We start from the raw sequence: 11,838 nt of genomic DNA on the forward strand, positions 1-11,838 counted from the left end.
ACTGCCCCGACTGCTCCGGCACATTGTCGTCCCCGGAATTCAAGACTTGCGAATATCTCTGTAACGCACTGAACCACACATTCCCGTTGCACGTAAACGCACCCAGGTACGTTCCTGTCTGAAGGGTGAAACAGCCACCGATGATTCGCTTCACTTCCGGCACTATGAATTCTTGGTCTGCTCAAACCACCTTTTCCCTGGGAGTCAAGACTACGCTGTGAGCCATCGATTTCCGTGGTTTTTTCCTGCATGCGCCTCAGTTCCACAATTTCGTGCGTTACGCCTCCACTGCGGCGAAGCAATTAAACGCGTCTAGTCTTTGGGAACAAAGCCGGCCGCCCACTTTGAATGCCTTGGATTACGGGAACCAAGTTCTAGTGTGTTAGCATGGTGTGAAGAACAGACGCTGTATCTCTCAGTCTACTCCTGGTTTGATTTATACATAGAGGTGCTTTAGAAAGCTGAGTGCCACGCCGAATGTCTGGGGCACGTGCTGACTACAGAACTTTGACCGGAAAGCGAATTTACTCGAGTTCGGTGTCGCGGACGACCAACTCCCATGTGCCATCGCAGTCTACCCTAGGCCTACGCGGTTAGTGGCACCCGCAGTCAGCTTCACTCTCTGTTTCGCAAAGAAGTGCTCGATAGTGCACAGCAACTCCTTTCAGACTCGCCCAGAGCAAAGTGAGACACGACAAGGGGGGCAGGTGCGTGGACGGACTTTGCGCCAAAAAAAGAAAAGCTGAGAAGGCGTTTAGCGAGGAACGCGCAAGGTTTGTCACGCGCAACAAGATAACAGGATGGTCACAGACCAGTTACACTGCAGGAATGAGAGCAGCCGAGCTTCTCCTAACGAGAAAACTTTTAGACTGTAACTTTCGAGCGTGGACGGAGGACCCGCCAGCGGGACGCGAAACTCTATGCATAAATCTGTGATCAGTGACTCGAGGTCCGAGAATGTATCAGCACATGCCTAGGCGTGTATCAGCATGGCTCCGCATGCGCGTAAACAGAACGAACACATGCAGATGAACATCAGTCAAGCAAAGCGCGGGCGACAAACGACAGCGCTGCAGACAGGAGGCGGTCGGCGAGGCTTCTCTCAGCAACTCTCGGTTGTCGCCGATCCTCGATTTCCTTTCTAAATCTCTAAGTCTGATTCGTTGCCTCCTGGGGAACTCCCCGTTGCGTCTGCCTCCCCTTCCACCCTCCTATCGCCCCCGCCGTCTTTCCCGACGTCCCTTCTCCAGAGTCCATCACCCTTTTTGTCGCACAGTCCCGCGCACACATCTATATACAAAAATGAGGCGTCTCTAGGGTGTGCTTCGAGCGCAGTCCACTCTCGGTACGTTTCTTTCGCCAGCGTAGTGACATCGTGGAGCAAGCCTTTTGAACCGTCAACTCTCTACCCAAGTAAAAACGCGTCGTCCCGCCGGGCAGGCTCGCTGACTGCAGGTCGAGCCGTGGATGCGTCGACCGCGAGAGGACGTCCGAGAGCAGAAACCGAAAGACGACAAGATACTGCCGATGACGGCCCGGGCGTCCTTGTGAGGACAGCGCGACTGCTTCTCTCCACATCGAACACGTCCTCAACCGAGTTTCGCCTTTCTTCTTTCGCCTTTCCCGACGGCGTGGAACCCACTTTTGATCGTCGTCACAGATCTGTTAGCTCCGCAAGCTACGCAGCTCTGTTGCCACAGACGCGTTCGACTGTCGCGCTGCATTGTCGTGTTTGGGCTCTTGCACATCTGACATGTGACGTACTCCGCTGCGACAGGGGCAGAGCAGAAGACAAGCTTCCGACGTGAACTTGCAGAGGTGAAACAAAAAAACAGGCGCCTTCACGTTCGTGTCTGACCCAAAACGACAGACGAACACCCGCAGGCAAAACGCGCGCCAAACGAAGCCAAGGCTGCCCTCAGCGGCCTCGCCTTCGTCCCCGCCCGCTGACGGGAGAACGTCCTCGCCTTCAGCAGCATAAACAGACAGAAGGAGCAAGAGGATCCACACAGAGAGCGACGGCCTCCACAGACACTCGACGCTCGACAAGCGCGCAGCAGTCTGCAAAGTCCTGCCTGGGCATGCAGTCGGACCGGCGACCCAAACAGAAGCGCACACCCACAGCGAACCGAACTGCGACGCGAGGACCAAAAACCGCAGACGCGACAAAACGCCGCCTTCACTGCGAACACAAGGTCCGATGAAGAGACGCGTGGACCTACACACAGGGAGCAGCGCGAAGGACACAAGGGAGACCTGAACAGGAAGGAAGTCCCACAGTGGAAGATAAACACATGGGCGGCTCCGTGGTTCTTACTGATGTATTTCCTGAGAAGAGCCTCAATGTGCTTCGGGCCGTATTTCCCCTTCAATACAAGCTGTCCGTCTCCGGCAATCGAGCCTTCCGTTCCGAGTTCAGCGAGCACGAACTGGTGCACATGGTCAGGCTGTCGGTTCATGATGTTGCAGATGTCTTTGAAGTTGATCCATGCGACCTAGAAAGAACATGTGAAAGGTGAAGACATGTCTCTTAAATTCAGTCACAGAAAAACGGAGGAAACGCACGGACACATACACAAATGCACGGGGAACTGGAGACAAAGGGACGGGAAAACAAACAAGGACGAAAAAATCGGCGAAAGACATCAACCTTAACCGTGGTGGCATTCCTACACGGTAAACATCTATGCATCTGTTCACAATGTTAGAGATTTACTACATGTCGGGTGCTTATGGAAATAACGGCGGAGAGGCCTTTGTGTGAATTTCCTTTCTCTGTCGCCCTCATTGTTTTTTCTCGTTGGTGAGTTGCGGCCGGTCTTCGCTTCTGCAAACGTCGCCTCCCGCGTTGTGCAAGGAACACTTGCGATTTAAAAAAAAACTCTCACCTTCTTCGAGCCTACACGAACGACCTGCGGCGGCTTGATCGTGTACCGCTTCGCCCCTGAAAGATCTGGGTTGTGCTTCTCGATCAGAGTTTGGATGCGTTGGAGCATCTGAAAACAAACGCAACAGCTCGTTTACCTTCTCAGGAAAAAACGATTACGAAGACCTCTCCATACACTTACACGAACATACATTTATATGCTGGTGTACATGTGACCACCAATGTAACTTACTGACATCCATATCGAAACCTCGACATATATATATATATATATATGCACATGTGTATATTTACATGAGTATACCCGATCTCTCGGAAGTGACAAGACCTGCGAAAGTGCATACAGAAAGACGGTCTGAGGAAGGTGGGGGGGGGGGAAGCAGAGAGAAAGTTGGTTTTCGTCTGCCACTTGTCTCACCTCTTGGTAGCTGTACTCCTTTCCACGCTTGAAGAGCTCGCCGGTTCCATCGATGATTGGTGCCTCTTCTTGAGCTGCAGAAGGGGAAGGAAAAGTGAACAATCGAGGAGACTCGCATCCGCGGGAAGAAGCAAACGGCGACGATCCCTTCAGCGACAAAATCCGGAAAGAAAGATGGCAGCATGCACTCCGAGAAAGGCACCATTCCACGAACAAGCAGACCTATTGCTCCCCACTCCAACCGGTACAGGCGTCACACATGCTACTGAACTGTGGTCGTATAAAGAACACAAAATGATACCTTCTTGCACATGTACGTCTCTGGATAGATCAACAATACACACACAAAAGTAGACATTCGTGTGACTTCACATGAGAACACACACAGTTAAGCTGTTACAAGTGACACAGAACCTCTCTACATGTGCACGCACGCGTACCTACAAACATATCTACATATGTATATACATATATATATACATATGTATATACATATATATATATATATATACATATGTATATACATATACATATATATATATATATATATAAATATGTAGATGTATTTGAGTATACAAATATATGCACGTGTGCAGATATGTGTCTGGACTCGTGAAGAGCGACGGAGGGGAAGTATGATTTGGAGCGAGACCGCAATGATTTGGAAGAGTCACAAGCGTCAGAAAGAGGTGCCAGTTCACAGCCCACACAGAAGCCGGTGCTGCACTCGGTCAGCATGCGACAGTACACAACAGGAAACAAGAGCGACTTTGAAGCGAGAAGAGTTCCAGACTCACCCTGTTCTGTCTCCTTCTTCTCCTTCTTTTTTCTGCGACGACGCTCGCCGAAGTCGAACTGCTGGGGCGCCTGCAGAGGACAGAAAAGCGGACGAGAAAACGGTGGGAACAGCCCAGCTTCCTGGAGATTCAGAGGTCGACGCAGTCCCGAGGAAAGGAGGAACGGAAAAGAAAGAGGCTAAGCAAGCGCCTCAACGCGTGAGAGCCTGAAGAGACTTCCACCCGACAGAAGAGAGAAAAAGCAGATGTCCCTGGCGGCACTCGAGACGCCCCAAAGAGAAGAGGCAGAGGCTGCGCAGAGAGAAGACACGAGGAGGGAAGCTGACAAACAGAGGAATAGTCATGGAGAACGCCGCCGAAGGCGGATAAAAAGAGTAGAGAGAGGGAAAGGCGCAGCAAAGAGGAAACACAAGTTCAGAGAGAAGACGCCACCTCGACTGTGTGTAAATCGAGAGCAAAACACAGTGCGGAACGGGGAAGACGCTGCGGGAACAGAAGAAGTGAGGAAGAAGAAAGGAAGCTCTTGGTCTTTGCCTCCCCAGCTTCTGGAGATGGCTTCATCTCCCCAAGAGATACGCGTTTCCTCTCCCCAAGAAACTCGGAAACAACTCAGGTTCCATGCGCCGCGCATTCGCCGACGCGCACACACTCCGAATGGAGTCCCTCTCAAATCGCATCTACATGCATGCATCTATGCACAAGGGGACGAGCTTTTCTTCAAACACAACTACATCTCATGAGCCACTGATACACATGAAGATGTGCCTTGACATCTACATGCAAATGTATATGCACACAGATATATAAGCATATATTTAAATGAATGACATAACTATATGCATAGTATATATGCCATTATACGTATACATATATATATGTATATATATGTTTGAATATGTGTGACCGTCTGTGGTCGTGTGAAGGTTCCATTGTCTTTTTCTGGTGTGGAACAACAGGCTGAGAGTTTGCTTTGTTTGCTGTGACGAGAGGAGGAGAAGAACGAGAAGGGCACCTTCGCGTATTACCTCTTCCTCGCCCTCCGGTTGCTTCGCCTCTGCCTCGACCTGAGGTTCGGAGGCGGCCGCCTCCTCGCGTTTTTCGACTTCGGCCATGGTGGTGACTTGAAAACTAGGGAAGAAGAAAGGCGACAGCAGCACAGCAAAAAGAGAAGAAAAAGAAGGTCTTAGAGACCCAAGACAACGAGGACGGCCACAGATTCAGAGAAGTCCTCGAATTTGCGCAGACGCACCGGGGAGACAGACCTTCCACAGGGAAGAGGAACACAGGAGAAAAAAAGAAAGACCGAAACGGAGAAGGGGAAATAAAAGAAAAGGCGAAAGAGACCCAGAAGACGTCAGAGTTCACCTCGCGCGAAGAAGCCTTTCTTGTGGGGTGGCATTTCCACGCGACAGACCAGAGGCGGTTTCTGGCTTTTTGACATGCTGCATGCGCAAAGGTCGCAAGGACAAAGTCACCGGGGTCGGCTTATATTCGAAGGCACCTTCACTTGGGTCACGCATGCTCACCGATAGAGAAAGCTTCAGTGCAGCCTGAAAGTCGTCGAGTTCCGCAAGTGTCTTTTTAAGCCGTAGCGAAATATGAATCACAAAATGCCGTTCGATTCTCTTCTCCTCCGTGTCTGCAGTCAACTGTCTGCTTCCTGTTTTCGATTTCCTTTCGGCGCTCCTCAGTCTCGTGCATCTCTTACACGCGCATGCGCATCTGCGCGAACTTCGCGATCCAACGCAACAGAAAAGGCTTCTTCTTCCTCGCGGCCGCTGCGACGGGTCTCTGCACCTCGAGTTTCTGTTTCTGCGTTTTCTTTTCGATTTCCATGCCCGCAATTCTTCTTGCCGAGAAGGCAAACATACTCTGCCTCTCTCTTCCGCGTCTCCTCCGGCGACGAGTGCCGGAACTTCTGTTCCGCTTGAAGACTCTCTGTACCTTCCAAAAGCACGATGACTGTTCACAGAAGCTGCGCGTATACTGGGCTTCCAGTGTGTTCATGTCCAGAGGGATGCGAATCCCCTGTTCGCTTCTCAACCGCTCGTAAAGTCACTCCGGTCACCTGTTTCGTTGCAGCTCCTGACCCTGCAGGGTGGCCAAAGCCTTCTTCTCTCTCTTCTTCTTCTCTCTCTTCTTCTTCTCTCTCTTCTTCTTCTCTCTCTTCTTCTTCTGTGCCTTCCTCTGCCGCTTCTTCTCCATGTTGCTCGTTCTCTAGCTCTCCGTCGTGCTCGCCGTTCGCTTCTTTTTCGTCCTCATCATCTTCGTGCTTCTCTCCTCAGCCTGCCTTGTCAGCGCTGGCTTCTTCTTTCTCTCCTTCGCGACCGCTGCTGGGGGAACCAGTTCAGGGATGCGCGACGCGAGCGCCTCCCGCAGAGGGGAGTCAGGGCGCCGCAGGCGTGGTGCGGCCTCCGCTGCGTCCTGGGGAAGAGGTCGCTTTCACCCTCGCGGAGATCGGACAGATGGTTGAGAGTCAGAGGCAGCAAGTCATCAGCAACCTCCGCAAACGCGTCGCTCAAAGGGAGTACTGCATCTACTGCGAAAGAAACTGTGAGTGCAAAGAACACAGGGACAAGTGACGGGGGGAAAAAGAGAGGACACAGCCTCGGTATGCTCCTTCATCGACAGAAAACGGCGGTTTTCACCGGAAAAGGCGCAAGCGACATTCTAAGACTAGGGGAGAAACGTCTCCCCTATCGAGTGCACAACAATCGTGCATTCCTTTCGGATGTCAACTGCTGATTTCCTCTCCTTAAACAAATAGCTAAACAGATTTACATGGATCACAATGCATCAAAACCATTTTTAAAAAAATATAGGAATGTAGATATATATATATATCTATATATCTATATATATATATGTATATATATATATGTATATATATATATTTATATATATATGTATGCAGATATATACACAGACGCGCAAGTGTAAGTCTGTGTGTGTAGGTGGCCGTAGTTTAATGCGATATGCGGGTGCGTGAGTGAAGACAAACACAGATTTCCTGAGCTGGTGACAGCGAGCGAAGGGCCGTTTACTGTAAAGTTCAGATCGACTTGTGCGGTTGGACTCGTGTTTCATGTTGTCTGATTTGCTCGCTTGGTCCTCGCATTTTCTTCCCTTTTTACCTGTCTCTTTTCCGTCTCCTCTGCCCTCTCTCTGTTGTGTCCACGCCCCCTCGCACTTGTGTCTCTTTCTTTCTGTTTCAGGTATCGAAACCAATAGCTCTTCCTCTTTCTGCCCGCAGTGTCAAGCCTCCACTCTCAACAGAGGTTCCTCTTCTCCCTCCTCTCCTTCTTCGCTCTCTTCCTCTGCTTCATCCTCTGCTTCTTCCTCTTCGTCTGCCTCTGCTTCTGCTCTCTCTTCTGCGCGTCTTCTGCCAGATGGCCATGACCCAAATGCCGTTCTGCTTCTCCCCTCGCTGTCTGCGAGTCGAGGCGAGCGAGGCTTTTCTTCTTTTCTCCCCGGTCCCCGAAACGAGGAAGACGCGCGTGCCTACGAGGAGGAGCTCGCGGCTCGCGGAAAAGTTTTTTTTGCTGCATGCGGGGCAGAGCCGCTGCGCACTGGGGAGGAAGGCGAGGATGCAGACGAACGATTCGTCCTGTCCTGTCGCCAGAGGTCTTGCAGAAGAGACCCTCGAGACTTTAAGGACTTGCTCGTCTGCTTCAGGTGCAGACAATCACACCATGCAAGGTAAATAATAAACGCCTTTTTTCCAGTTCATCCATTATACAAATGCAGGCTCTGTCAATATGACACGAGGCACGCTGTGTATGCATGCATCTTTTTCTCTTTTCACTCGTACCTCATACCATTACATATATATATATATATATATATACGCATATGCAGTAAGCCTGTATACAGACTGACGTTCTCGTCTCTAAATATGCAAATATATATATATATATATATGTCAGTGAACATGTATACTCGAACGTATGCATGCTGACGGTGCTTCATGTACGTAGATATATACATATTTATATGTATATATGCAGAAATTTGTGGATTTTCGAGTGTATGCGTGTGCGTGCATAGCGCCCCATGCGGTGTTTTTTATTGGCAATTTTCCTCTTTTTTCGCTGTCTTCTTGGAATCTTGAAGCTGCTGCGACCCTCCGCTTAACTTCGAGTTGGTGACTCGCTATCCGTGGCACTGCGCGGATTGCAAGGTGAGGATTCTGCTTTCAGCTGATTTTTCAAACTCTGCATGCGATGTACGCTGGCGACCCGCTCTTCTCCATTCTCTTTTTCCCTCCTTTTTCCTGCATGCACACAATCACGCCTTCCGTAACGGCGTCTGTGTCTTCTCAGTCTGAGGTCGCTGGCAGTGCTTTCGATGCACTGCCGACTTGACAAAGGAATCTCTCCAGCAATCCTAAAAGCAACTTTACACGCACACATCCGTGTATTTGCAGACATCTGTGTCCTTGTGCCTAAGTAGTTATGAGTTCCATACAGAAAAGCGTAGCAAGTGCATACACAAGGATATATATATATATATATATATGTTCATGCAAATACACTTGCGTGTAAGGCACGGGAGGGGCTGTACGCCTGCGTAAACGAACAGGGATTCAGTCTTTCTGGGTTTCGTTCACGAGTTGTTCTGTATTCTAGTTTCGTTTTTTTTTCTGAGTCGAGTGCTTGTAGTAGAGTACGGCCCGCTTTGCGTGTTCTTGCGCGACTCTGGGTGCGCCTTTCGCCTTTGCCTTTCGCCTTTTGTCATTCTCATCTTTGCGATGGCCTATGAACTTTTCAGAGATGCGAGTGTTGCCAGCTGAACACAAACGAAGAGCAAATGCTGATTTGCGATGCATGCGACCGCGCCTACCACATGGACTGCATGGAGCCGCCTGTCGAAGAGGTCAGTTGCGGATCCTCTTTGTCTTCGCTCGGAAGAAAGCTATTTTTCTCATTGTGAAGGCCTTCCTTCCTACGCGTTTCCCTCGTGCTTGTTGTTTCCAGTTTCAAGAAGGTCGCCTCACCTAAGGTTTTCTCTGGGACCTGGCGCTGCCGTCACCTTCTCGCTTAGGCTTGTTTTTCAGTTCTCTCTCTGCCCTTGTCTATCGCGGTTCTGCACAGCAATGGACGGTGAATCAGTGGGGATGTGCCTGAGTGCTCTGTCATTGTTTTGCGACCGTGTCTCACTTCGTTACCTGGTTTTCAAGACATGTTTGTGAAGCTAGACTCTCTGCGTTTCCGTGTCTGCGTACACCACAAAGCAGTCGGAGGATTTTCGAGAATTCGACCGGCTTCCCCCCACAGTTTTTCCTCGATGAACGCTTTGTCAGGACCTGAATTCCCCATGTCTGTCAGGTCCCCGACGGGACCTGGTTCTGTGCAGACTGTGGCCGCTGCGCCTGCTGCGATCGCCGCCTGAGCGACGAGAAGATTTTGGTGAGGAAAAGTGAAAGTCTTTCTAGTGTTCGTTGCATGCACTGGAGAGACAACCTCGAAACTAATACAGCGGCGTTTCCGGAAATCTTCTTTCAGTTCCTCGTGCTACCCCAGCTTGCTTCCTCTCTCACCAGCGCACGTACGTCTAGGTACAGGGACGACGAAGAGAGAGGAGAGAGTGAACGTAGATCGATGAGCACGTAGAGAGAATACACCTCGTTCTAAAGGAGAAAGTCAAATCCCCAGAGAGATGATAAAATAAGTAGACCAAAAAAAGTAGACCACAGATAGGGCAAACTAGAGTGATGTTGCGAAGCGGCAGAAAGATGGGAGAAAGAGAGCTAAGACAGGAGAGAGAAGACATACGGATATCAAAGTTTACGTGTCTGGAGTCAGTTGTTTGGGGTACTGCGAAGGTTGCTCTGAGATGCGGAGAAGGTGGTACTTTTGGTTTCGTTTTCTCGCGTTTCTTCGAGTTTACTTTTTGCTTTTTTGCGTATTCACTTCTGCATGTTCTCTTGCTTCTTCCACTCGACTGTCGTCCCTCTGTCCCCCTCTGGGGTTCCTCCTCCTGTTCACGACGCTTCTGCCTTCTCTGTTTTCCCTCCCTTTTTTGTGTGCATCTTCTTCGTTTCCGCCTCCGTGCCTCCGATACAGTATTGTTTCACTTTTCTGTTGAGTCTCCGCGGAGACTGCGATTTATTCTAGTACGTATGTGATGCTCCTGATCGGGCCAACGTTTTCAATGCACCAGCTTCACAAATGCCAGCGTAACTCTGGAAGCGCCTCTCTGCGCAGACGGACTCCTCGAACTGCTCGCTGCCTTCGTCCACTCCTTCGCGTCCTCTTTCTTCCCTGTTCTCTGGACTTACGCGAGCTGGACTACTCAGTGGTCTGCGTTTCGTCTTTTCGTTTTTTCTCAGGATCCACACTCGTGCGTGGGCAGCATGCGGCGACTGTGCTTCGATTGCAAGGAGAGGCACCGGCGGGGAAAGCGAAGTCGCCTGAGTCGTCTAGGCTCCAGTCAAGGCGATGCAGGGACTCACTCGGCCAAGAGAACGAGTCTGTGTGATGTTTGTGTGAAGTCCCTGTGTGCATGCGAAGGAAAGCCCCCCAAAATGCGCGTAGCCTGTGACCTCTGCAAACAAGGTACGCGGAAGACAAGGAGAGAAAAGAAAAGAAAAGGCAGAAGAGAAGAAACGAGGAAAGGGAAGAAGGAAGGGAAGAAGAGAAGGAAACGCTGGAGAGAAGAAGGAGAGGAGGAAAAAGAAATATATATATATATATATATATATACATTCATATGTATGCCTCCGACTCGCAAAGTAAACGAATGGTCGCCGCGTCTGTGTTCCCCAGCAGTTCAGCACATATTTATAGACAGCTATGGCCTTGTGGACATCACTGCTTACATACAGGAATCATATATATATATATATATATACAAGAGCAAAGTGTATAAAGCTTGGAGATGAATTTATGTGTATGCGTATCAGTTTGCGAGGGGGAAAGGCAAGACGCCTAGAAGCATGTAGCTGCGTGTCTGAGAGCGTAGCTCTTGTTCATTGTCTGCTCAACAAGGTAAACATCTTCGCCTTGAGATTCCATTGTGTATGAAACCTTTATTGAACCGACGTTGTCAAAAGCGTGAGAAGGAAGTCCGTTCTCTTGCTTGCTTTTTCTTCTTTGTTCAGTCGTCCACGCAGACTGCGCAAGACTTCCCCAAGAAGACACTCCGGACAAGCAAACGTACTGCCTAACATGCTATCAGTTGTCTCTGGATTTTCATTAAGACGAGATCGTTTACGCGGTCATCGGAGTTGCAACCTCACCTCGTAATCGGAAAAGCACGATGTCTAGCTGCTCAACTGCCTCCCGATTCCAGATTTTCTCATTATTCTCTCCTCTCTTTTTGTCTCCCTTCTCTATATTTCTCGCTCTTCCTTCGTTTCGCTCTTTCCTCTTCAGATTATCTTCACTGTCTCCTTTCCTTCATCTACATCGTCCTATCTCTGCTCTTTGAGCTAGCATTGTGTTTTTTCACAAAGGCAGAACTCATTGTTTCTTCTTTGTCGGATTGTACATTTCCAAACGAGTGTGGATGTTTTTCAAACTTTGTTTCGCCTCCGAGCCACTTTCTCTGTTCACTGAAATATCATTTTTTCTTCCACTTCATCACTTCCTCTCTTTACTCAGAAGTTGATTTCACAAAAAAGGTGATTTCTCTAGTACGTTCCCTCTGGCTCTCACGCGACCGTTGCAGACTCGGAAACTGAGGCAGGGTCCACCGAAGCGCTTTCGGTGGAGAGGACTGACGAAAGCGAAAGG

The 11,838-nt window shown here is 49.7% G+C and overlaps 2 protein-coding genes across 2 annotated transcripts; one reads left to right on the top strand and one right to left on the bottom strand.

The window, feature by feature from the left end:
- Nucleotides 1-741: 741 nt before the first annotated feature.
- On the bottom strand, nt 742-5,488 carry TGME49_235540 (eukaryotic initiation factor-2 beta, putative). Its single transcript, XM_002368908.2, has 6 exons — nt 5,128-5,488; nt 4,103-4,172; nt 3,306-3,379; nt 2,889-2,996; nt 2,318-2,495; nt 742-1,768 (listed from the first exon to the last, which is right to left on the bottom strand). Exons 1-6 carry the CDS (start codon nt 5,212-5,214, stop codon nt 1,590-1,592), a joined length of 696 nt encoding a protein of 231 aa, XP_002368949.1. The 5' UTR covers nt 5,215-5,488; the 3' UTR covers nt 742-1,589.
- Nucleotides 5,489-5,713: 225 nt separating this feature from the next.
- Nucleotides 5,714-11,639, top strand: TGME49_235550 (PHD-finger domain-containing protein). Its single transcript, XM_002368909.2, has 7 exons — nt 5,714-6,655; nt 7,318-7,801; nt 8,216-8,282; nt 8,873-8,977; nt 9,430-9,510; nt 10,434-10,659; nt 11,205-11,639. The coding sequence occupies exons 1-7, from the start codon at nt 6,061-6,063 to the stop codon at nt 11,300-11,302; spliced, it is 1,656 nt and encodes a 551-aa protein (XP_002368950.1). The 5' UTR covers nt 5,714-6,060; the 3' UTR covers nt 11,303-11,639.
- Nucleotides 11,640-11,838: the final 199 nt, after the last annotated feature.

The sequence above is a fragment of the Toxoplasma gondii genome, chromosome X (assembly GCF_000006565.2).
Source record: "Toxoplasma gondii ME49 chromosome X, whole genome shotgun sequence".
NCBI classification, from domain to species: Eukaryota; Apicomplexa; class Conoidasida; order Eucoccidiorida; family Sarcocystidae; genus Toxoplasma; species Toxoplasma gondii.

Bases quoted from the DNA above. Each gene is read 5' to 3' on its own strand.
- TGME49_235540 (XM_002368908.2), bottom strand. From the start codon at position 5,214: ATGGCCGAAGTCGAAAAACGCGAGGAGGCGGCCGCCTCCGAACCTCAG. The intron at 2,997-3,305 runs GTGAGACAAGTG...GTTTGTTTTCAG, and splicing joins AGGAGTACAGCTACCAAGAG to ATGCTCCAACGCATCCAAAC. The intron at 2,496-2,888 runs GTGAGAGTTTTT...TGTTCTTTCTAG, and splicing joins TTCGTGTAGGCTCGAAGAAG to GTCGCATGGATCAACTTCAA.
- TGME49_235550 (XM_002368909.2), top strand. From the start codon at position 6,061: ATGACTGTTCACAGAAGCTGCGCGTATACTGGGCTTCCAGTGTGTTCA. The intron at 9,511-10,433 runs GTGAGGAAAAGT...GTTTTTTCTCAG, and splicing joins TGAGCGACGAGAAGATTTTG to GATCCACACTCGTGCGTGGG. The intron at 10,660-11,204 runs GTACGCGGAAGA...TTCTTTGTTCAG, and splicing joins CTGTGACCTCTGCAAACAAG to TCGTCCACGCAGACTGCGCA.